The following is a 25,705-nucleotide window of genomic DNA, read 5'->3' on the forward strand; positions in this document are numbered from 1 at the left end:
CGTTTAAATGTTTGTTTTATGTAAACATATTTTTATGGTCCTTGATTTGTAATGCAAGTCACAACAAAAAACTACCATTGAGATTAAAAACCTCCATATTGCCAAAATGCAATGCAGTGGAATTAACTGTCGATTCCATTGCGCATACGTCAAATGAAATCTACTGGATTTGAGAGTAGATCTCATTTGACGTATAGGCACTGGAATCAAGTGTAAACGCACTTTTATGTTTCAAGTTTAGTTTAATTCATCTCTGCTGAGTAAACGTCAAAAATCTTATATTTTTATGGACTATTTCTCTATAAAATTCAATATATAAATAAATTACAATTCGTCTACACACTGTGTGTATACGTTCCAGAATCTTAAAGAATGTACAGTTTCTGCAAATCTCACCATTTTTACAAGTTGTTTCGTATGGGAACAAACACATTTTTTGTCAATAGAGCTTCAGTATTCTAAATTCTTTTGTATCCTTTTTCTGGGATTAGAACTTACGAACCAGTCTTTTTTAAAGGTATCAAGAAGGGAAAATCCTTAGTGCTTTATTCAAAAAAATCCAATGCCACACCATGATGATTCTGAAGAAATGATTATTATTTCCACTGTTGACTAATTTTGTAAATAAAAAACTGAAAATTATTATTCAACGTTTATTAAAATAAGAAATAAACTCAACATTTAAAAAATATATATATATAACATTGACAAATTGGATATCAAATATCTATAACTAACCGTAAAAAACTTAGTTTTTACCTTCTACGTTATTATTGTTAATATTTTCAATACTACTTAACGACTGGCGTTTCAGTTCATGACAAGATCTCCAAAAGTTTAACAAACGATCATCGACATTTGAACAAAATTCCCGAAAGTCTTTAAGCATTTTCAGCTGAAACAGTTCACCGTCGGAGGAGTTGTTAATAACCAGGGATTTCCATTTCTTATTTGGTATCATATGATTCCAGGCCCATAAGAAACCAATCTGAAATTGTACGATATTTATAAATGTACAAGAAGTTTTTTGATCGTACGTACTTTTTTGGGAACATTGGTGTTATTGGTATGGCCATAAACACATCTTGTAACATTGGCTTCTTGACGACTTGGTGAATCCATTTGATAGTTGGCATTTTTTGAACAACTGTAAGATTTATTGGCATGTAATGATGTAATGATCTGGTCATATCAAATATTTAACATTACCGTATGAGAACAAACATATTTCCAGAACAGTGAACATACTGATATTCCTTGGGAACCTAAAATTAATAAATGTTCAGGTTAACATTTTAGAGTAACTGTATGTTTTAAAGTCAATAGAAGTTTATTTGGTCCTTACATCTTTGTTGAATGAAAATTTTCTTTCCACCACACAGGGTAGAAATCCGAAACGTGACAATATTGTTTCTTGAAATTGTAGCATACGATCTGCTCTAGTTTCTTCATGAAATTCTAAACAAAGAACATTAAAAGCATTTTACACTCATCTTAAAATGTATTTTAGCTTTACAAACCTTCAAATAGACCTTCACCGGAATTTAAAACATGTGTAGCCAAAGGTATAAATATTGGACCCCTTAGTGGATCGGATTTCTCGGTAAAAGGTTCAGCCATTGGATCGGCAGGGACTGGTACCAGTTGGAAGTTGCATTGATTTGCTTTCCGTATCCAGCCATTTGTCTGAACGATTTTTTATTTTAGAAAAAGATTAATTTGATTACACCATTCAATTTTACTGTTTTTATGATAGCATAGTGTGATAAATAATTTAGACTAGGCTTGGAAGCTTTAGCATGTAGAATAAAATAAATAAATAGTGAAATACAAAGAAAACCTCTTAAAGCCACTTATTGTTAGACTTACCAAATCCCATACTATGGGACCAGACGACGTTACCCACTGGACCACAATTTCAAATGCAAAACCAGTTTGCATTACTGTATGATACTTAATATGGCCCCATTCCATGCGTTCGCTCTTTTGATTCACATCAATTTCCAAATGTGAATGTCGGTAGATTTTTTCTACAAATAAAAAAATTTGTATAAATATTAATTTTTTGATTTTTTTCCATTTTCAATGAAAGTAGTTGTGACAAAATACCATTCCAAAAGAGTAATTGGACTTCACTTTCGTATCGAAATATAAAAACAGACCTTACTTTTCTCTATCATTTGAAATTAAGACATTCAACTATCTCGTCCCCTGAAGGGGCTAAGGCATAGAGGATATTATAGCAGGCTAAAAAATATTTAACGAAGCGATTCCAATATTCGATCCATATAATTATGGATACAGCAACGATGACTAAATGGTAAAGAATATATTTTGGCAATGTCTTTGCTGGTCCGCCACCTCAGACTTCATTATAACTCATAACCCGTTGATGCCTGGACACTTCCATGACAATTAACAGAACACGAATACACTTATGAGGCGCTTAACATGCAACAATTTTCGGCAAAGAATAAAAAACTGACACAGGCATTGAAGTAAATGTTATCAAAAGTTAATAAGAACCATGGTACAATGAATTCAAGGTAGGGCAGAACTACCATATGATTTCAATTTTTTTATTTTCTTGGCTTAATATGTCATTTTTATTTGTTTATGTATGTGTTTTCTTTTCAATAACAAAAAATTGTTCAGAAAATATTCAAATTCGGGTGTTTTCAAAATGTATGCATCTACAAAATCTAGAGTTTTTGTAGCGAAATAATCCTTTAGAGATATATAGTACATGATTTTGAAAAGAAGTTTTGACCTTTCATTCAGTTATCGCGTTTTTCAATCATTTATTCAAAATAAAAGCAACAAGTTGTTTGATTTTTTATTGTTTTGATACTAATTCTGACATTACAAGCCAAACAGGTAGACCTCTATACTTGCAATTTTTTCAAAGTTGACCTACCTTCTCTTCATTGTACCATGATAAGAACCAGACAACAATATTCGATGCAAGACCAGTACACAAGTAAAAAGACATTAAGTTCCGAACTTCTAATATCTTCCACCATTGGGTAAAGAAAACATTTTTATGCAAAAGTATCTGAATTCAAGCGTGTTCCACTTTAAACTACAAACTCCAGTATGAGCGGTAGGAGAATGGTTAGAGCCGTTATATGGAGTTCATACTAAAACGGGAGCTAATATAGAAAATTTTATACTACAACGATTGTAATATATCGAGAGTCTTAAATACCAAATTTTACGTAATTTCGTGCGAAAATGTGACTAGGATGACTGGGACCAATATGGTCCATGTTTTGACACCGCTTGTAGAACCCATTATGAAGTACAAATACCAAATTTTACACAAATCTCTTAGATAATTAAGCCACATCGTCAAAATACCGAATATCCGAAGGAATGGTTATATGTGCGCTATAGGAAAACGTGGACATAAATATTCAACTATAACCCATTTAAGACGAATCCGTGGAAAAATACCGAATATCGGGAGGTAACGTTATACGGGGGTATACGAAATCTGCAACCCATATATTACAAATACTAATTTTTTGACAAACTATCAAAATGCCGAATATCAGGTGGTGCCGTTATATGGCGGCTATAACAAAACGTGGAATAATATGTCTTATTTTCAATACCAACCACGCTAGACACAATACAATTTATACAAATTTTAAAGCTCTACGTCAAATAATGCGAGCTGTATCGTGATATCGTGACAGACGAACATCGCTTAATGTTTACGAATGTTTAGAAGTGTCACAAACGAAATGACAAATTTAATATACTCTCCTTTCCAAGGTGGAAAATAAAAATAAAGGCTTTTTGTTTGACTAGTGCATGGAAAAAAATAAGTTTTGACAAAAGACTTTTACGTCGTCAGTAATCCAAAAAGAGTTACTTACTACTTTTACAAGATTCTGTCCATGACTGGGGATTAGGAACGTCTTTAAGGAAATTCGGTATACGAGGCAGGATTGGTTCATCTGTCCACAAATGACTGCAGCCTGCCAGCTCAATTTCCATCCACTCATTCTCAAAAGCACTTAAATCGTTGAGAGGTTTGGTGTAGTCTGTAAATAAATGATATTCCATATAATCTCGTTAAAATGGAAACTTAAAATAGATATTTTGATACCTTTGGCATTTTTGTCCTGTTGGGCAATATAATATAAATAGAAGCCCGGTATGACGGGCTTATTAAAATCCCCCGATGCATGACAAATCATTTTTTCCTTTCTCATACTCTCAAGTATGTCCAAGGGATTTCGGCTATTGTCTAAATTGGTTTTTAACCAAACTAGAGCATCGAACGACACAAATGTGTACGAAGGCAGACTTTGGGTTTGAGATATAAAGGCAACGCCATGAATGGGATGTTTCATTACTTCGAAAATTTCATTTATTGTAGCATTGGGACGTAATTTAATTTCGGTCGAGGAACTGGAACGGAGAAGATTCGAATGGGTTTTAGGAAAATAAACATAATGATGATATTCTTTTTAGATATGTACTAACTTTTCATCGTAGTCATCATGTTGTTGACTGGAATCCATTGCATTTAAGGCAACTGCTGCTGCATCAGCAGCGGGATGGATAATGCGTCCTCCCACACGTTCAGGCTTGACCACAGTTGAACGAATGCTGCTAAATTGAGTAAATTGCATTAAATATCATAAAATTAAAGGCATATTAGAAAAATCTACAGCCAGCAAACAAAAAAAGAAAGCGTCAATGAAATCAAAATCAGTTTCCAAAAAATTTGTGTAAGGACGACATTATGTATTTACAGTGATTTGTGTAAAATGTGATTTCTTTTCTTTTTTCAGGGCGCAAGTGCAATAATTATTTTACAATAATGAATGAATATTTATGTGCAATTGTGTGACAAACCAACAAACCTTTGCTGAGGTGAATTAAAGATTAGATGATGCTTATCAGAGAATCTAGTTGTAACATGCTGAAAGCCAAAGACCAAAACAAAAAAATTAAAATGATACACAAAAAAAATTAAAATATTATAAAAATGTAAATATATATAAAAACAGTACTTCTAAAAGCTGTGTATTTAGATGAGCATACGTTTATGATTCATACAATTGGACAGGGTTGAAGAAAACATCTTGGAACCAAATTAGATTTTTGATATATAATTTTAAGTAGAAATATAACTCTAATCTCTTTTTAGTTTTATAAAAATTGTATTCAAGTTTAAAGCCGACAAATATTTAAAATAAATTTCCGTATTATACAGGATGAGATAAAAAACTTCAACAAAGTCAAACGCCATAATTTTTACATTTTTTTTAGTTTGGTTGAATGTTTGAATGAAAGCAAAAAATGTCGGAAATAGCAATGAAATCGTCACACGCAGCCCGAATGTTGCTCTGCGGTATTTTGGCCCATTCCCGGCGAAGCGCTTGCTGATCGACGCTTTGGCATTTTTGCCAACCTTGCTTTCCAAAATACTCCAGACACAATAGTCCAATGGATTGGTATCCGGAGATTTTGGTGGTCATTGTGCGCTGGAAATGAAAGGAGGGACCACATTTTGTAACCATTCTTGGGTGGCGCGTGCTGAGTCCTGTTGGAATGTCCAAGGTCTGCGTCCAAAATGTTTGCATGCCCAAGGCTTTAATACACCCTCCAGAATATTTTCGGGAAAATATTCGTCATTTATTCTGATGCCACGGTCGATTAATACGAGCGGAGAGTGACCATCGGCTGTTATGGCGGCCTACAAACTGCTGGACAAAGAATGTTATCTCATAGGAGAAAACCAAATTCGGTATTTCATCACTTTCGGCCAAGCGAAGCAACTCTTTAGCTCTTTTGAATCTATTTTCTTTCTGTTGCCGTGTAAGTTTTTGCACTCTTTGGAATTTCAATGGCATTACCCCGCGTTCATTTTTCAATATTTGCCGAATGGAATATTGCGTTATGTTCAGCTCACGATCCATTTTCGGCCACTGCGACGCGGTTTTCGATCAAGTAGCTTCTTTACTTTTCGAACCATTTCTGCTGATGTTGCTGTTTTCTTCCGTCCACTTCCTTGACGTCGGGCTGCGCTACCAGTATCACGGTAACGAGCGATGGTACGAGACAAAAAAGATTTATTCACATTTAAATGCTGGATTGCGCTAACGCTTGTGGTTTTCCAGCCAAATATAAAGTAATTACACTATCACGCTTGAATTCCATCACGAATAACTTTTTTCTGGAAAATTCTCACCAAAGCTGTCACTGGAATAATTTTAACAGCTGTGGGACGAGTGGCTTAGAAATGACAGCAGTCTGAAGTTGGTTGCAGTTTTTTCATCTCACCCTGTAATTTTAAGTAGAAATATAAACTCTAATCTATTTTTAATTTTATAAAAATTGTATTCAAGTGTAAAGCCGATAAATATTTAAAATAGGCTTCCGTATTATATTTCAATGATACGTTAATGTTTCATTTAAACTTATGCAATAACAACCCCATCCAACTATTTATAGCGTATTTATATAAATTACAAAACTAGATAAAAGTAATATATACGGATACATATAAAAATTATACACTATAATAGTAAAAAAATAAGCAAACACCTTTACATCAAAAAAAAACTTGTTAACAAAAAAATCATAAAAGAGATCACAGAAAACAAAGCCATTCAGAGAATTATGCAATAAAGCATTGTAAAAATACAACAGCAAAATATATATGTAAAACATAAAAACCTTGGTCGTTTTTCGGGCAAACGATTACTGCCAACTCTTTCGCGAAAGGGAGAATTTGTAAGACCCTATATTTTTGGGAAAAGTTAAAAACAAAATTATTTAGTAAATAATTCAATAGGAATATCTTAATGGTTGTAACAGAAACTAAAAACAAAAAATGTCAACTTTAATTCAATCCAGTGAATTGAATTGATTGGACAATGGACAGAGTGTTGTTGTAAATGGTATTGACAAAAATCAACAAATAAAACAGTCAAGTTCAAAGAAAACATAAACAAAACTTTGAAAAATAGATATGTATAGACTTTGTTATGTGGTAAATTATAGAATTTTAAGGTAGAGAACCTGATTAGGCGGAGGTCTGGAAATTATGCTGGTACTGTGGCGCCGTCTTGTTAGATGACTTTGTGCGGTAGGACTATCCTGTAAACGAATCCAACTCAAACATTTAAGGCACAAAAGCAACAATAAAACATTGGGAGATTATGAAATATGTCAATTGAATAGAGTATAAATTTAAAAAACATATATGTATTGTTATATAGACATAATAATAAAGAATAATGTATGTTAACTAAAAAGAGCAGATAAAAACAAATTAGGATTTCTTCCGATAAGCAGGAACAAAAATACAAATATTTATAAGAGATAAAAGAAAAAAATCATAAAATATAAAATTAACAAATTAGTGACTCATGTTGATACATTTAACGGAAACAACTATTCTGGTGAAAATTGCTTACGCGAGCTTTCCGACGCTTCAGTTTATTGATGTGAACCTCCATAAAGCGCATGAAATCTTCAACCTGCTGTTTTGCACTTTCCGGCGTTGGTTCGGTAAACACATCGCAGTACTGGCATCCTTGTTCCATGATTTTATTCATGGCCTTGTTTTCCTTTGGCAGCAAATACATACGGAATCGCCAATATTTTAAACTCTAAAAGTATAAATATGTATATATTTTTTTTGATAAAATTTTAGAAATCTTCGATGTAACTTCCTTTAATACATTCAAAAATGTATTGTGCAGGATTTCTGACACGTGTTTGCCAGAAAGATTGAGATACAGTGTTTCGTATGGGATTTAGCATATGAGGCTTATTTAGGAGACTGGATCCCACATAATTTGAGCTAAAAGCATTATTTGAAAGGAATCAGATTAGAGTTCTTCGATTTAATGGATGTGTTGGAAACTGTTAAATTTTTTTTCCATGGGTAGGTGGTCGAATACTTTTGTTGACGTCAATTGGGAATTGTTTAACGGTAATGTCCAATCTTCTTCTTCTCATGCATTAATATTGATCATATTGCTATAGCTCTAAGTAAAATCAAATCCAAGTCTGTGGACATTGAAAAATGTCTGGAATTTTTGAAAATTATTTTTCCACATATCTCGGAGCTTCTTTTGGATTTATTTAATGCAATATAAACAACGGCTATGTTTTCTACTTCTTGGAAGATTGTCTGTGTTGTACAAATGCAAAGGTTTTCTCTGTTCATGATCCTGAGGATTTGCGACCTATTTCAATAATGAAATACCAAATTCTTTTAAGCGTGAGCTGTAAACAGTATTATGCTTGTGCAGGCCATACCACTACGTATTTCCTACTGCAGTTAACTGACTTTATTACAGCAATGTTAATAGGATTTCTGCTTTAGTTCCTCTTGTTTTGTCAACTCCATATATCGTGATTTGTTGATTTGCAAACTTAGAAATAAGTTTAATTTTTCTTTTCAGCATGTTAAATTATATGTCGTACATTAGTGACAGAACTCAATTTGGTGAATTGAAATGGATATCGTCTAGTATTACATAATCAACTCCTGGAGTTCCCCAAAGGTGAGACATAGTTTGGTTGGGGAACAAGTGTCACATGATTTGTCTTCGTTCTCCAACACTGACCCTACAGCAATTCTTCAATTAACCAGAAGACTTAAATGGCTAAAGACGACACCTCAAAATTTCTAGCCGTATTTCACCCGTATAACTATATATCCTATCAGTAATATCTTCACTTCACGCTTTCTTTTAAGTTGATGATTCTGGTCACCATTCGAGTAGAATGCAAAAGCAAACAGTTACTGGAACCCAAACTGGATTTCTTTCGAATAGAAAAAGAACTGAGTTTTTTGATTGCCTTAGAGAAACAATCCATACAAAAAAAAAATATTGGAAGCTATTGGCCTGTTTCCCTATGACAATGTGGATGTGATTGCGAAAGAAGATCGCCTTTGAAAATAAGTTTGTCGTTCGCATTCACTTTCGTATAGTCAAATTGAAGCAGACCCTACTTTAATTCATAATGAAACTAGGAATTTGTTTTTATTAAAAACACAAATCGATCAAATATGAGCAAATAATAACACAGTGCAACATACCTCCATTAGGGGATAATCTGTATCGCCTCGGGTACATATGTAATGGTCCATATAATTCCAATTGAAATTTTCCAACTTTTCCGTAGTAAAATTTACTCCAGATATTTCATAGGTTTCGTGTTGGGGAGCGTGAAAACGGTAACGATAATCGACATTAATTGGTGGATATGGGTGTCTGAAAATATTTTTAAACAAGTTTGTTGAATCAATTGCTATGTAATATACAAACGAACCAACATTCACAGTACTTAGTACAATTTTCACAGAAAATAAAAATTGAACAGTGTTTTTTGGGATACCATAGTATTTTGCTGGTTCAAAATGGTCAGGCTTAATCCCATTTTTGTTTTTGTTTTAAAAAAAAACAACGTTTGTTTATTAGTGGAGAACGATGGTAATGTTTACCAGGAGGGTAAGACAGGGAATACATAGGTTTCGGAAAGAGCCACCAATCCTCATCAGTTCCCTTGTTTTTTGTCTGGGATATTCTCCCCAGGAATTATTTCAAAAATAACTCCTATGACAAAAAAAAACTTTTTTTACCCAAGTGTCAAGTGGAGAATTATGAAAATGTTTATAAGTGCGGTTGTAAGATTTAGAAGATTTTCCAAAAGAATTTTAGTTTTATGTAATTTTTTGGTTCCTCTTCTATTGAGTTTACAATCTCGTCACTTGAGTAAAAAATAATAAATTTGTCATAGGAGTTATTTTTGAAATAACTCCTGGGGAAAACATCCCAGACAAAAAAACCAGGGAATTGACGGGGTTGGTGGCCTTTCCGAAACATCGGTATTCCCTGCCTTACCCCTTGGTAAACATTACCATCGTTCTATATTAATAAACAAACATACATAAAAACATACATATTGGAATTCAGACTAACCATTTTGCAACAGGAAAATAAAATATAAAAAATTAATGAAATATGTATAAGCTTTAACAGTAATAAACCAATCTCAATTACTGTCATTCAATGTATCTTACCTTGGCCTATATCCAGTCACAGTTATAACAGATCCATTTAATGTGATTTTATGAAATATACGACCGATTGATAGCAGAAATTCTTTGGTCTCTTCATTTTCAGGTTTCATGTGAAGTACTGAGGTTGGTTTCTGCTGTTTCAAACCTCCACAGCAGGGTGCTTGGGCCGGAGAACTGTTGGGCTTTTCTTCGATTACAATTAACTGAAATCCTTGCGCTAAACGTTGCGAAACAATTTCTGTACAAACTTCTTCTGTTGTCAGAGGTTTTCGGTATATGGCGCGACTCTTGGCATAATCCAAATTAACATCGTCCGGCAATAGGGTATAGTCGGAAATGACATAATCATTGTGCAATGAACGTTTATCGGGAAAATAGTCTGTGGTTATTGGCAGGCATGCCGGTATTGTAAGAGACTTCCAATCAACTCCTACAATGTGCATACAATGTATTAGTAAGTAGAAAATATATTGTCGAGATCGTTCATAGGTGAACGGAAGACAGAAAACGGAAAGGTGCGAATACAAGTAGAAAAAGTTGAACAGCAGCACGTGAGAGAAAACATATAGGAAAGTAGAAAAAATCATTTCACATTGAAAGAGAAAACATTTAACAAAAGCCTAAGTGTAGTCAATTCAAAGAAATTGCGCGAAATAATAAAAAAACGGGTATTACCGCATTCCATTGTACAGGAGGAGATAAGCTAAAAAGCAGGGAAATTATGAGCAATATACATCAAAGCTTAAATTATAATACAAAGTTCAAAAAGGATTATTTTAAAGTTACCTTGAAAACAAAAAACAATACAAAAAATCATTTAAAATCGAATACCTAAAAACTAGAACCAATTTGAACTAATCTATATCTATAAATAAAACATCAGAGTTATGGTATAGTACCACCTGCTAAGTACAATTTGCGTGTTGTAGAAGAAATGCTCATGTTGTTGTTTTCTGATTTGGGGTACATGAATAAGTTCATTTATATATGTAAACTAAAAATCAGTTATATTTAATTTATTTATCAGATAACATATATGTATGTCACAGTTTTCCTCAAAGACTTTGTAGATTTTGTAGTTTCAACATTTTCATACTTATCATCATTAACATTTTTAACATAATAGGGTGCATCAGCAGACTTCTTAATTTATTTTTCATAAATATTAAATAAGTACGAGTTCAAATTTAAAGTGGATCTGATCGCAGTGCGCTGTATGGTCAGATTTCTGACTTCGCAATGAGATGACAGTGAAATAGACTACTTTGTAAGTGTCCCATGGAGTCTGGCAAGAGACATCGTTTATTATTATACCCTAAGTCATATAACTAGAGAGGGTATATATCATTTGATACGGTCAAAACGTGCCGAATCGAAATAACGGTTTTAGACCCAAGGTCTCTTTGGACCAAATCCGTTTCAGGACATTTTGAGTCGATCTAGCGATGTCCGTCCATCCGTCCGTGGTGCGCACGATAACTCTCGAAGGGAGTATCCGAGTTGGCCCAAACTTGGTATATCGTAATATTTCTCTCAAACTTAGACGAGTTCGGAGTTGGGCAATATCGGTCCACTCCTTGTGATACCTCCCCCACAAAAAATCGAAATTTTCAAAAAATATATTTTCTGCACAGAAAGAGAAACGATAATCCGATTTTGTTCCAACTTTGCAAATCCTAATATTTGAGTTTTAGGTCAGGTGCGAAAATGGACAATATCGGTCCACTCCATCAATAACTCCCCCACTAAGGGTCAAAATTTTGAAAAATTACAATTCTTTTAAAATGTGATGTAAGAGTCCAACTATCTTCAAATTTTACACATCCCAATATTTTTCTTAACTCAAGATCTGGTGATAAGATGGAATATATCGGTGTACTCCTTCTGGTACCTCCCCCACAAAAGGTCGAAATTTTCAAAAAATATATTTTCTGCACAGAAAGAGTACAGATAATCCGATTTTGCTCCAACTTTGCAAATCCTAATTTTTGCGCCAATGATAGATTCGGTACGAAAATGGACAATTTTGGTCCACTCCATCAAGTACCTTCCCCACAAAGTATCAAAATTTTGAATAATTACAACTCTTATAAAATGTGATGTAAGAGTCCGATTGTCTTCAAATTTTACACATCCCCGACAATTTTATTACATCGGTCCACTCTTTCTCAAATCCATTCAGACTTGGGACATCTCAATATGTCCATCAACAAAAAATCTGTTATAAAGATGGCAGAGATTGGGCCATTTCTTTTGCTACCTGCCCCACATGGGGTTCAAGATTTTGAAAAACAAAACGCTCAAAGAAATCGAAATAAGCATCCAACTCTCTTCAAATTTCGCATAATATTGGATATAAATGTTCGATTTTCTTGCAATTTTGCCCATACCAATTTTTTAATATATATTAGATGAAGCATGGAAATGAAATACTTCGGTCGACTATATTAATATTTTCTAAAAATATAACATGTGTTATGTAAAGTGAAGGAAGATACCAACCTGTTAGAGAGTTACCCCATATTTATATCGAATTTATTTAGGTCCGATACGAAATAGACAATATTGCACCATTCCTTCAGAACCCACTCCATAGAGGGTCAACAGAAGCCATTTATAATCCTAAATTTACAAATAGTTTACAATGGAATGGATTTGAAAACGTCCTTTTATTCATTATCATTATTTTATTCTCATCTTTATTTAAATATCTCTACAGTTGGAAATAGGGCTCCCCAACGCACTGTTAAAGTACAAATTTCCTTTCTATTTGTTAACCAAGGCTGAACACAAAGCAACCAAAAAAGTTTTACTGGAATTTGTGGTTCCCAAGCAATATGTAAATTCGACACAACATGAAGTAGAACATGGAGTACAACTCTGCGTGGAAAACTCAAACAAAAGATTTTTTTTATAGATATTACACTCATTGAGTAAATGAAAGAAACAAATGTATGTAAAATATTTAACTCCTACCTTGATCCACACAAAATTTTTATTTAATTTACACAACTTACTCCAACAGAAAACATATGGTTACATACAAAATATGGTTCAGACCAAATAAGTGGCTCTTTACGAATGTACAGATTGATACATGTCTCAGAATAAATATTGTAAAAAAATGCCAATACAACCAAAGTGAAATCACGGTCATCTAAAACTTTGGTATCCATTGATTTAAAACTTTAAACTTCTACCTCTATTAGCAATACAGGGTGAGATGAAAAAACTGCAACCAACTTTTAAGCCACTCGTCCGACAGCTGTTAAAATTATTCCTGTGCCAGCTCATTATATTGTTTATAAGCGTACAAAAGCATTTTGGTGAGAATTTTCCAGAAAAAAAGTTATTCGTGATGGAATTCAAGCGTGATAGTGAGATTTCTTCCTTCGGTTGGCCACCAGAACTCAAGCGCCGGTCATGGTGATAGTGTGGGCCGCCGCTCGTATTAATCGACCATGGCATTAGAATAAATGCCGAGTATTATCGCGAAAATATTCTGGAAAGTGTATTAAAGCCTTGGGCACGCAAACATTTTGGCCGCAGACCTTGGAAATTCCAACAGGACTCAGCAACATCGCACTCAACACGTGCCTGAGGTTCCTCGATTCATTTTCAGCGCACAATGGCCACCAAAATCTCCAGGTCCCAATCCATTGTACTATTGTGTTTGAATTATTTTCTAGAGCAAGATTGGCACTAAAAATACCAAAGTGTCGATCACCTCAAGCAAGCGCTTCGCCGGGAATGGACCAAAATACCGCAGAGCAACATTCGAGCAGCGTGTGACGGTTTCATTAGCCGTTTGAAGGCCATAATTCGTGCCAAAGATAACCAATTCGAACAAATCTAAACTTATTCTAAAATTTGATGCTATTTCCGACATTTTTTGCTTTCATTCAATAATATTTAAAAAAATGTAAAAATTATGGCGTTTGACTGTGTTGCAGTTTTTTTATCGCACCCTGTATATATATATAAACAAAAAAGTTATGTAGTATCCGATTTACACACATCGTTATATTGGTATCCGTGTATGATATAATATGACTCTTCGAAAAATTCGAAATGATTCAACGGATTTTTTCAAACGTAAGTAGTTCTGGTGTAAATAAATATTGGTATAAATATTATATCCGGTGTAAGGCTGTGATCTTACGGGTTACAAAAACGATCAACATTTTACAAATTATAAATAAATAAAGAGCGGACAGAGTCCATGATATGGTATCGAAATTAGATCGAGTTGGAAATTTGATAATATCGTCTTATATGACTACAGAGGGTATATATAAGTTGATGCGGAACAGAGCATTCAATTTGGTTCAAACTTTGTACATTCTAATATTTTTTAAATTTGAAGTCCGCAATTTCGAGCCACTCTTTCGAAATCTTTCGAATATCTTTGTCAGAACTTCATCTAAATCGAAGATGTGATGTATCGATCCATTTTTTTTTCTTGAATCTCCTCAGAAAAAGTCATAATTTCAAAGAAAAAGAAATAATGTATAATTTCTGTCAATATAAGATCTTGTGTCAAAATAGCATATAGGCTGATCAACTTCATTTTGTACCTCCCTCAAGAAAGTTAAAATATTAAAAAAAAAACAAACATAGCTCAAACAATATCCTGAGTGCATATATCAGTGGGCAAATCGACTGATATTTTGTAACTGGTTTTATTGAATTTTTAATATTGACTGCCCAACATTTTCACCAATTAAAGACTCGTTTTAAATTATATTTTATTTAAAGAAACATGCCTTTGACGGGTATTTGTCACATAACTATAAATATTATATTCCTGCAAAAATCCATGTTACAGTGAAAATGTAAGGAAGAGCTACCAGCTGATTACATTTTTTTCTAAGCGTGCCCGACTTCTGCCAATTTTGTGTATGCAAGATAAATTTTTCAAAATCAAGGATTGGAAGAAATATCCAGACATTTCATTCATTTTTTCGCGCTATTTAACTCCATAGCCTCAGTGCTGTATTTCTGTAGTCTTACTAATCAGTTCTATCTCCTTGCAAAAATCGATAAAGTAATACAGATTTTGAAATTTTCTTTTGTATATTAATTGGAGTTGACAATTGATCACTTTAGTTCTTATTTTCTCTCGACATGATAATAAATGTTCGTTAAAGCTACCGCTGTACGCATGTACAATATATCAATATATTAAGGAACTTACAACACAAGATTTCCTAATTTTTTATTAAATTTTAAAATGAAGCTCTCAACACATTTTTTTCTGGATGGAATTCACTTTAAAAAACTCTCATAACATAAGTTAAAGATTTTCAGCAAAAGAAAAAATTGTATGAGTTTGGTTATAAATTTATGTGAGAATGATATGTTTCATAAAACTTTAACTATCTATTCAATCTAATAACCCTGATCAATTAAATTTAATTAGTAATAACATGCATTTTATAGCAACATGCCAATTTAATAACTACCGCGAAATTCATTTAAACAACATATATGTGATCAAGTTTGTTGAGTTAGTATTGGTGTATGTGCGTGTGTGTGTGGGCTGTGTTAAAATTAAAAAAATTAAAATGGTAACAATGCACTATGTTCTCAAACATTTTTTTCTGATTAGAATAATCAATAAACGCTTCAAACTAAGCGAAAATCATTCGCAATAAACAATGAAACAAAAAAGTAGAATTAAAAAGGTAAACTCATGCAATTATATGGTTACTATTTTTCTAGAACTTTAACATTTAACAACATCTAATTGTCAAAATGTGTATTAATTAATCCACTGTATGTACACAAATCAATAGGATATTTCCGGCTGGGACGCGTCCAAAGCTTGCGAATAGTGGAAACCTACCTACTGGGTTTCTACTATACGCAACCTATAGGTAGCTGCGAATTGAATATGCAATCGAGGACAGTCAGCGGTTCTGGGAGGAGAATGTCGAGAAAATACCCTAGTGCCAATGATCCTTAAACTGAATATCTGAAATGAATATCAGATTTAGTTACTGAGTCCTTGCTATGGCATGGAGGATATGCCATGTTCGACCTTCAGGAAGAAAATATATTAAAACTCTGACCCCCAAAAGAAAACCAACCCTCTTTCAGCTTAAGCTGGTGTGGACACCTTGACAGCCTCAGTCAACAAGGCTACAAGTGCGAAGTTTACCTCCACCTTGACAAGAATGACTCTAAGATCGGATTCGGACAATGATTCTGGATCGTCTGCTACTAGTAGTAGGACGAAGTAGATGGTAGTCGTTGTGTCGATAAGGACCAAAAAAGCTCACTGATAAGGAGCTGCAGCTTATTAAGACGAACCTGAAGTTCGTTAGGAAGTTCGAGAAAACGTTTCCTAAGGCAACATTAAGGCAATTCCCGATAGCGTGATAGTTTGATTTCTTTATATTTGGCTGGAAAATCACATGTGGTTATCGTGAGAGCACTCCAGCATTTAAATGTGAATAAATCTTTTGTGTGTCGTACCATCGCTCGTTACCGTGATAATGGTAGCGTAGCCAGACGTCAAGGAAGTGGACGGAAGAAAACACCAACATCGGCAGAAATGGTTCCAATGGTTCCAGCGCACAATGGTCAACAAAATCTCCGGATACCAATCCGTTGGACTGTTGTTTCTGGAGTATTTTGGAAAGCAAAGTTGGCACTAAAAAAGTGTCGATCACCTCAAGCAAACGCTTCGACGGGAATGGGCCAAAATACCGCATAGCAACATTCGGGCAGCGTGTGACGGTTTCATTGGCCGTTTAAAGGCCATAATTCGTGCCAAAGGTGACCAATTCGAACAAATCTAAACTTATTCTAAAATTTGATGCTATTTCCGACATATTTTGCTTTCATTCAATAAAATTTAAAAAAATGTAAACATTATGGCGTTTGACTTTGTTGCAGTTTTTTTATCTCACCCTGTATATGTCGATAGCCAAGCAGCCCTAAAAGCGCTAAATTCATCTAAATTCGTCCTGGAGTGCAGGGTTGCACTGGAAAAATTTAAGTCCTCTATTAGGCTTTGCCGGGTTCCTGGTCATAGTAACATCTCTGACAATGAAGCTGCAGATGAATTGACAGGAAGTGGCTCCGTGTCAACTGTTCTTGAGATTCAGAGCTCGGTGAAGCCACCATTGTGTCACTTCTTTCAGATAATACACAAACACTATTCTAGAGAATTTCAGCATAACTTTTGGCCGGTGATATTTGAAAGGAGATCTCTATCACTCATTTCCATGGCCAAATCTGACCTAAAACTTAATCACAGATCACTGTAATATTAGGGTCATGACTTCTAAGTGGGTGTGACGATACTGACTACTGCAGGCTTTGCCAAGACGAGGAAGAGATAGAAACTGCGGAGCACTTACTCTGTCACTTTCTAGAGCAGGACAACTAAATAAGATAGGACCATGTTGTTTTAGGGCCCAAGATAAAGAGGTAGGACATTTTTACTATTAATGACCAAATTTGAATCTAACTATAGCAGAGCAGATTTTCACAGACATTAATTTTGTATTTTAAACTATTAAACAAAAAATGGATGATAAACGTTTGTTTGACAAAAAAAAAAATCGTATTTGAGACCATAGTGCAGTGTAGATTTGAGATTGTAAAACTCTTTTGGTTAATATTAAAAAATCTTTGCAAATCAATCAAAGTTATTGTTTGTTAAGGTGAGGACTTACCGATACTACATGCAGTTATAGTGGCCCTCGCCCTACTGACTTGTGTGTAAGTACGTGTGTAAGTATATATGTGTATGGTGCAGTGATAGTATATGTTTGGAAAAGGTATACAATTTAACAGAAAATAATCTATCTACCGTGTAATAGTCACGTACTGGTGCGTTTATATGTATGTGTGTGTGGTGTAGATCTCGCTAATTGAGATTGGTAAAAATTACAAACATTTATTCAAATGTTATCATTCAAATTATGCATAAATAAATTCTGCATATCAAATATTAAGCTCGGTGTAAATGTATTTGCTTTAAGCTGTTATTACTAATTGATATTAAGAGTGCATACTTGAGATATGTGTATTGGAATTGTTGGGAATATCAAGTTACTACTACATTGCAAAAAATATATATACAAAAAATATAAAATATGTAGGTAATGTAATTATATAGTTTGTTTCTAACCTATAATAACTTTTCCTTTGCCATCGGTCTCACACTCGTATACATTTCCAACTGAAGTTTCTGTCTCAACAATGGGTTTCAAATTTTTACGAGCATTCTCTGTGGATAGTTTGTAATGATTTGGGGTTGGGGTTTCCAAAACATATATTTAAGTGAGGGATGATGTATTGAATTTCGAGCGGGAACAAATATATCGTTAAGAAAAGAAGAAATGTTATTTGTCAGTCTGTTAAAGATGATTGCATTAATATTAATTGTATGAATTCTAATTAATGAAAATACATTGGCTGTAAATAGAAGCATACAAATTTCTTAAGCCGATGTTATCTTTTATTAAGGTGTTATGGGTTTGAAAGTTAATACATTAAACATATACGATGCTTTCATAAACATTACAGCCATTGTATGGATAATATTACTTCAAACATAACTAAATATAATCGCTGATGTTAACGTGAAAAAATGTTATGTGAGTAAGGATAATTTGGGCAGATTTTAGTAATAATATTATAATTGATATAATTAATATTAATATTAGTGAGTCCGTGTAGTTTTATATTATTTTCTGTTTCACCAATAATCAAAATTAAATCCTGACATCACTCTTGGTTAAGACACTTAAAAAATTAAAAAAAAAGAATTTGTGTAAGTTCATGTTAATTGAAAACAAATCACATAACTGTAAGAAACACAATTAAACACTGATTGATAAGAAAACAAATAATAAATCAACAAATATATCCAATTTTGACAATTTCACAATTAGGCTTACACGAGGAGGAAAACAAAATTTTCGTTTTTATTGGATTAGGTGGTTATTCATCAATTTACCAATTTCAGTTTCAAAGAAATACCTGTTGTTATAGCTGGCGTCCATTCCTGTTCTCCGGTGGCACCCCAGAGGAAACTTTTGGCTGGCATGGCCGCACCATTTGTGTTCGGTGTAAAACTCGATGAATTAAGTAAGGAATTGTTTCGTTTCCTTGATGCTAAAATGTGTATAGAATTAATGATAAATTACAGATGAATGAAAAACTGAAAACAATTACATTCAAATTTGTCACCATCCCCACTAAAGCTGTTCGAGAAAGACCGGCTTAAGGTAGAACAATTTGATGTATGATCATATTCCATGGAATTGTAGCATGATGAGTAATCGTTCTCGTTGTTGTTAATGGTATTGTTGCAATTCTGTTTCGCCGGTACCGCTTGGTAATGATGTTGTTGTATGAGAACACCTGTAGGTCCCTATTAAAATAAACAAATGGACATTTCGTTATCAATTATGTATAAGCAATGGCCGCTAAACACGGGCAGTAAACTGATCATCAATCTATTTAATGCAGTATTGTTGTTTACATAATAATATGTAACTGCTATTGAGTGCCTCCTGTGAACTTCTAAATAAGATCAGATTACCAATTGACTTGTAATAGTTTACCACCTAAAGATTGCGGTATCACGTGAACCCGTGTTTATGTTTTGCATTTCGATTACGGCAGCATGGTCGTTTTTAGTTTCGGACATATCCTTAACTTGATATCGGGGCTCGTTTCCCACCATCATATTTTTTCAAATTGATGAGGTTGAAAACATCAAAAATTCCTCAAACTTGTAATTTCCCACTCTCTAGATTATCCGTTGCAAGGTGTAATATTAAAACAATTTGCAGCGAATTTTTCAGAAAAAAGTTATTCGCTATGGAATTCAAGCGTGATAGTGTGAATTCTTTATATTTGGCTGTTAAACCACAAGTGGCTATCGTTAGAGCACTCCAGCATTTAAATGTGAATAAATCTTTTGTGTCTCGTACCATCGCTCGTTACCGAGATACTGGTAGCGTAGCCCTACGTCAAGGAAGTGGACGGAAAAAAACACAAACATCAGCAGAAATGGTTCGAAAAGTAAAGAAGCGACTTGATCGAAACCCGCGTCGCAGTGGCCGAAAATTGGCTCGTGAGCTGAACATATCGCAATATTCCATTTGGCAAATATTGAAAAATGAGCTCGGGGTAAAGCTATTGAAATTCCAAAAAGTGCAAGAACTTACACCGCAACAGAAAGAAAATAGACTCAAAAAAGTTAAAAAGTTGCCTCGCTTGGCCGAAAGTGGTGAACTGCCGTATTTGGTTTTCTCCGATGAGAAAACATTCGCAGTCTGTAAACAAACAAAATGATCGTGTTTACTTGCCAAAGAAGACTGCTGAAAATGTGCACCTTCGGTTGACCACCAGTACTCAAGCGCCGGCCATGGTGATGGCGTGGGCCGCCATAACAGCCGATGGTCGCTTTCCGCTCGTATTAATCGATCGTGGAGTCAGAATAAATGTCGAATATTATCGCGAAAATATTCTAGAGTGTGTATTAAAGTCTTGGGCACACAAACATTTTGGCCGCAGACCTTGGACATTCCAACAGGACTCAGCACCATCGCACTCAGCACGTGCCACCCAAGAATTGTTATAAAATGAGGTTCCGCGCTTCATTTCCATCGCACTTCGGACCACCAAATTCTCTAGATACCAATCCGTTGGACTATTGTGTTCGGAGTATTTTCTAAAGCAAAGTTTGCATTAAAAATTACTAAAGTGTCGATCACCTCAACCAAGCGCTTCGCCGGGAATGGGTCATACCGCAGAACAACATTCGGGCAGCGTGTGCCAAAGGTTACCAATTCGAACAAATCTAAACTTATTCTAAAATTTGATGCTATTTCCGTCATTTTTTATTTCATTCAATAAGATTTAAAAAAATGTAAAAATTGTAGCGTTTGGCTTTGTTGCAGTTTTTGTTTATTTCACCCTGTATATTATTTGATACGGCCAAAACGTGCCTCATCGAAATTTTAGACCCTAGGTCTCTTTGGACCAAATTTGTTTCAGGACATTTGGAGTCGATATTACGGCGCCCGTCCGTCCGTTCGTCTGTCTGAATGGCTGGTGCGCACGATAACTCTCGAAGGGAGTATCCGATTTGATCCAAACTTGGTACATCGTAATACTATTTTCAAACCTAGATAGAGTTGGGAAATGGAAGGAGGAAGAGAAAGTATAATCCGATTTTGCTCCATCTTTGCGAATCCTAATATTTACATCAGTGCTAGGTCAAGTGCGAAAATGGACCACCACCACCTCTTTTTAACTTGTTATTTTGTAGATTTTAAGATATTTGGGTAATACGGACGTACAAAATATGTTAAGTTGAATATTTACGTACGATACGTCGAATTATAAGTGACATACAAAATTTTTCTCGACGGAATCGCTGTTCTTAATATCAAGTACATTGCATTTCATACCTTTGGAAATATATGAGTCCAACGACGACGATTTGATGTTAGTTTTATTGTAACATGTGATGGGTCAAACGGATTTATTAAGGAACGACCAGGACGCACAATGGGTGCTATAGATACTATGGAACGTCTGGCATTCTTTTCAGAAGCAAGAGATTCCGATAGATTGGTGACATCCGTCTGAAAAAAAAATATAAAAATATAATGTCAATTCTATTTTTGTAAAACTAAAGTAACTTGGATAGATACCATAGCAGCAAGTATTCCAGATGTACCATGATGAATGTCTGGATCGGACATTTTTCTGCGAAGGCTGGGTATTTTTGTTGGTGTAAAATTCTCCCAATCATTATTTTGATAGGCGTAGGTTTCAAAGCTGGGGACAGAAGTTTTCTTGGCTCTTACAACCCTTTGTAATGAACTGTGAAAATATGAGAAATTTATTTAAAAAGATGTATGAAATCTATTATGTATGGAAGGTTGTTTTGTATGTTATATAATGTTTGTAAGTTATAGAAATATCTTGTCAAGTAAATCAATATTTATTACACGCAGTATTCAAATTCATATTTCTCTGTTGTGGATTCATCTACGGAATTCTTTTCCTCGCAATTATCGAACCTTAGCGTCTTTAACTAAATCCATTAGCGCTGGTACTATTTTATAAATTTTTTTCATGAATAATTCCCGTGAAAATGCTTTATAAAAATTGGATCTCCAATCCATTATTTAAAAAAAGCACGGTACTCAAAACAAGTATTTATTTCCGGGTCACAAATACGTGGCTATCCGATTTGTGATGAGTATTTTTGATGGAAATATATTAATAGTAATTATCCTAATTTTTCTTACCACGTTCCTTGAGCCGGTGGTGGCTGGAAAATTTGCTCATCATACGCCTCGTAATCAAACAATGAGTTATGAATGTACTCCGATTGGTTACAACTAAGAAAATTATTTTCATTATCCTATAAAAGGGTAAAATCATTTTAAAATTCTCAGTTTTTTTTTTGGTATAAAGCGAAATATTTACACTGTTATTGTCCATTATTGTTGGGGCATTACAAATCATGGGCGGTAGTTTTATTCGAGGTATAAAATTTGAATATGCAATTTTTTTATTCGTTGAATAAAAACTCAAATTTATCCAATGCGGCAGTGAATAGTCATCGGCAGATGTCACCGAAGTATCTTTGTTGTGGAACTTCAGTAATGGAACAGCGTGTAAAGGTTGTTCACCCACACATACCAAATCACTACCAACACCATTATCTATAATCTAAAGATGAAATATTATAACTTTGTAAATTATACATCAACATTGCGGATTTTGTAATTATAAAATTTACCCTTTGTTTGGTGATATTGGTAAGCTCTCTATCTACCTCGAAGACACCAACGCCCGGAGTTATTACCACTGACAACTGTCCAGTGCGATCAAAGGTACGATCTAGGTAATGTTTTTCAAATGTATTCAGGGAAATATTTAAAACCTCCAGAAAGTTTCCCTGAGCAGCTGTTGAATTGTAGGCTGGTGGTATTTTTATGCCATCTCTGGCATGATAATTCAATACAGTCGCCTGGTATGAAGTGAATAGTTTTCTCAATTGCCCCAAGACGGTACACCAGTCATCATTCCGTTCATTTTGAATTGCTACTCTATAAAAATCCTCGTAAAAACGACCTTTATAGTCCATTTGTAGGCATTCTTGCATATGTTCTGGAAATTCTTCCAATGACTTGGCGGCATAGAACGTGCGAGAAAACAAGACTATGGTAACTTCATGATTACATCCGAGTTTCTTCCATTTGTGAAATAATTCGGTGAGAAATCCATTTACAGCCTTTTCGAAGTACAAATCGCCATGTATATCGAAATCCCACATTTCCGAAGACATTTGAAGGAATAAATAAACCATTGATGTACTGCTGCGAAACACAATTTTCGTATCTTCTGTAATGACACCGCATGAGACACGTTCTCCCTGTGACCACATCTCGTACACCTGACAACGTATTTGCATGTCATTGTAATCAATCTTTTTATTTACGTAAACGCATGTGTTGGTCTGAAAAAATTCCAATGTTAATGCCTTAAAATACCATCTGAATTTATAAGTTACCAAGTATTTTTTTAGACGCCACATTTCCGACCGACCCATATATTGATCTTTAAATGTTATTTCGATGGAATCTAATGCAACATCGGCTACATCAACCACTCTCATAACCACATCGGTAAATGTTCGCAATTTAAATTGGGCCGCTACACCACTCTCTATACTGATGGCATCGCGATGTTTGAGATCGGTAAATGTTGTTATTTGCAAAACTAATCTTGTATTTTCCTCATCCTCGCGATGGTAGACCTCAACAATGTCGCCGGCCTTAGCATCGGGATGTTCTTTATTATTTACCAATAGATCAGCATCTGCAAATAAATAGAAATAGCAATGAAAAACATATTAATATGTTGACAGATTACTCTCCCTATTACAAAGTTGTTCACATCATAAACCACGTTAATGGTTTATAATAATAAAGAAATGATTGTAACAAATCATCATATCTGATTCTGAAACAATCCTGCTGTTTGTTTAGAATCAGTTGAGGTGCTTTTCCTTGAGCGAATAGAACTCAGGCCGTTTCGAGTCGGAGACCCGACTATCGTTGCAACATAAAACTTGTATTTTCCATGGCAGCCTTCCTCGGGATGCTAGCACGACAATCCTATTGCATCAGTATGTATGCTAAAAACGCAGAACTTACGTTTGCACTTCCGGTATAATTTTCAAAAAAAAGTTATGACAAGATCTTTCAGTACAAGAACCTTCATAATATTATGGTAAAGATGCATCATATGATATCAACAAAACGACAACCATAATTCAGCAGTAATTCGTTGTGTTTTGTAGAATTAATGATGTTTTGGAAACCTGCCACACTGCTTCTCATTACTGAAAGAAGCTCATAACGTTAATTTGCTAGTATTTGCATTACTGAAAGAAGCTCATAACGTTAATTTGCTAGTACGGCCGATTCTGCTGGATTTATATAATATTTCGGCGAGTTTAAAAGCAGGTGCAAGCAACTCTGACTTTGTTCTGGAAAATCTTTTCAGGTAGTCAAAGATCTAATGTGGTGTGTAGCCGAAACTTCATATGGTTTGGCTGAAGACCCAAAACTTTAAATGGTTATGCTGAAGAAGTCTCTGTAGCAGTGGCAATCCGCACTATTCTTTTGGGCCAAAAGCATCATCGTTCAAGGTATCAATATCTTCGACCTGTTTGTCTGATTTAACGCCTTAATTAAGCCTTATTTATGTCTATGCCTTAGCATGTCTATAATGCTGATCTTGGAGTTCCATCATAACGATTGGCTACTTATTAGCTGGAAAATTTTGCCAATCAGATGCAGTCAATCCCTGTTGAAAGTGGATACCTCTGACAGGCGTGGGACTATTATCCGCCTAATTACCATGTCTTTGCACATAGATTGGAATCCACCTGTGTGCAGTGTCTTCCACAATGGGATAAAACACGTTGGTCTTACTTATAATAATATTGTAGAAAATATGTATTGTCTGCTTTCCATTGTGCTAATCGTTATTATCAATATTTACTCACGACATTTTATAACACCCATATTCGTTAAATTCAGCAGGAAAGATTTTGCCATTTTTTCGAACTTACCCTTATAGGATTTTGTGTGTGTATATAATTTGTATAATTTCATATTTTATTCTTACGGCTGAACAAAATTATTTAAAATTTCATTTTGTCTTAAACAACAAAGAGAACGTAAACAAAATATTACTTATTGATTACTGAACCGACACTTTTCACTGTGAGAAACCGCATGAACTGTTTTCGGGATTTTCTTTACTATTCACTTGGGAGTAATAGCAAGTTCCTATGTGGTGTTGCCAGCAAGTATTTATTTTCGATCAAAATAACAAATAGTCCTATTATTTCTATAAATACAATCTGGTAAAAAATAGATAATTATTATATTTTTTCTAATAGAAAACAAAATCGAATCCCCTCGTCTACCAATTAGAGTTCGTTATGTCCTTCCCATAAAAATGTCAAGTTCAATACCAAGATTTAAAATCGCACCAAGGTACAAAGTAGGCAATATAATTTACTTGTAAATTAATACAAATTCTATTGACATTGATGTTAACATGGTAGAATTAAGA

The 25,705-nt window shown here is 34.3% G+C and overlaps 2 protein-coding genes across 9 annotated transcripts in view; one reads left to right on the forward strand and one right to left on the reverse strand.

Moving 5' to 3' along the window:
* LOC101893473 (stress-associated endoplasmic reticulum protein 2) overlaps window positions 1-25,705 on the forward strand; it is a 95,911-nt gene that overhangs the window by 44,070 nt on the left and 26,136 nt on the right. The window lies entirely within an intron of this gene.
* Window positions 640-25,349, reverse strand: LOC101896816 (GATOR complex protein Iml1). 8 transcript variants are annotated; one of them, XM_011293234.3, is made up of 24 exons: window positions 25,197-25,349; window positions 23,628-23,935; window positions 22,854-23,573; window positions 22,538-22,783; window positions 22,357-22,472; window positions 21,754-21,925; window positions 21,508-21,684; window positions 19,259-19,457; window positions 19,064-19,198; window positions 18,210-18,308; window positions 10,064-10,493; window positions 9,080-9,254; window positions 7,443-7,637; window positions 7,045-7,122; window positions 6,700-6,764; window positions 4,498-4,623; window positions 4,118-4,422; window positions 3,885-4,052; window positions 1,870-2,030; window positions 1,521-1,686; window positions 1,346-1,458; window positions 1,210-1,265; window positions 1,042-1,147; window positions 640-988 (listed from the first exon to the last, which is right to left on the reverse strand). In XM_011293234.3, exons 1-24 carry the CDS (start codon window positions 25,237-25,239, stop codon window positions 749-751), a joined length of 4,599 nt encoding a protein of 1,532 aa, XP_011291536.1. In that variant the 5' UTR covers window positions 25,240-25,349; the 3' UTR covers window positions 640-748. The 8 variants fall into 8 exon arrangements, with proteins under 8 accessions (XP_011291536.1, XP_011291535.1, XP_011291540.1 ...); XM_011293233.3 differs by having other exon boundaries at window positions 4,498-4,626; XM_011293238.3 differs by lacking the exon at window positions 18,210-18,308 and having other exon boundaries at window positions 4,498-4,626.

The sequence above is a fragment of the Musca domestica genome, unplaced genomic scaffold (genome assembly GCF_030504385.1).
Source record: "Musca domestica strain aabys unplaced genomic scaffold, Musca_domestica.polishedcontigs.V.1.1 9, whole genome shotgun sequence".
Taxonomy (NCBI): Eukaryota; Metazoa; Arthropoda; class Insecta; order Diptera; family Muscidae; genus Musca; species Musca domestica.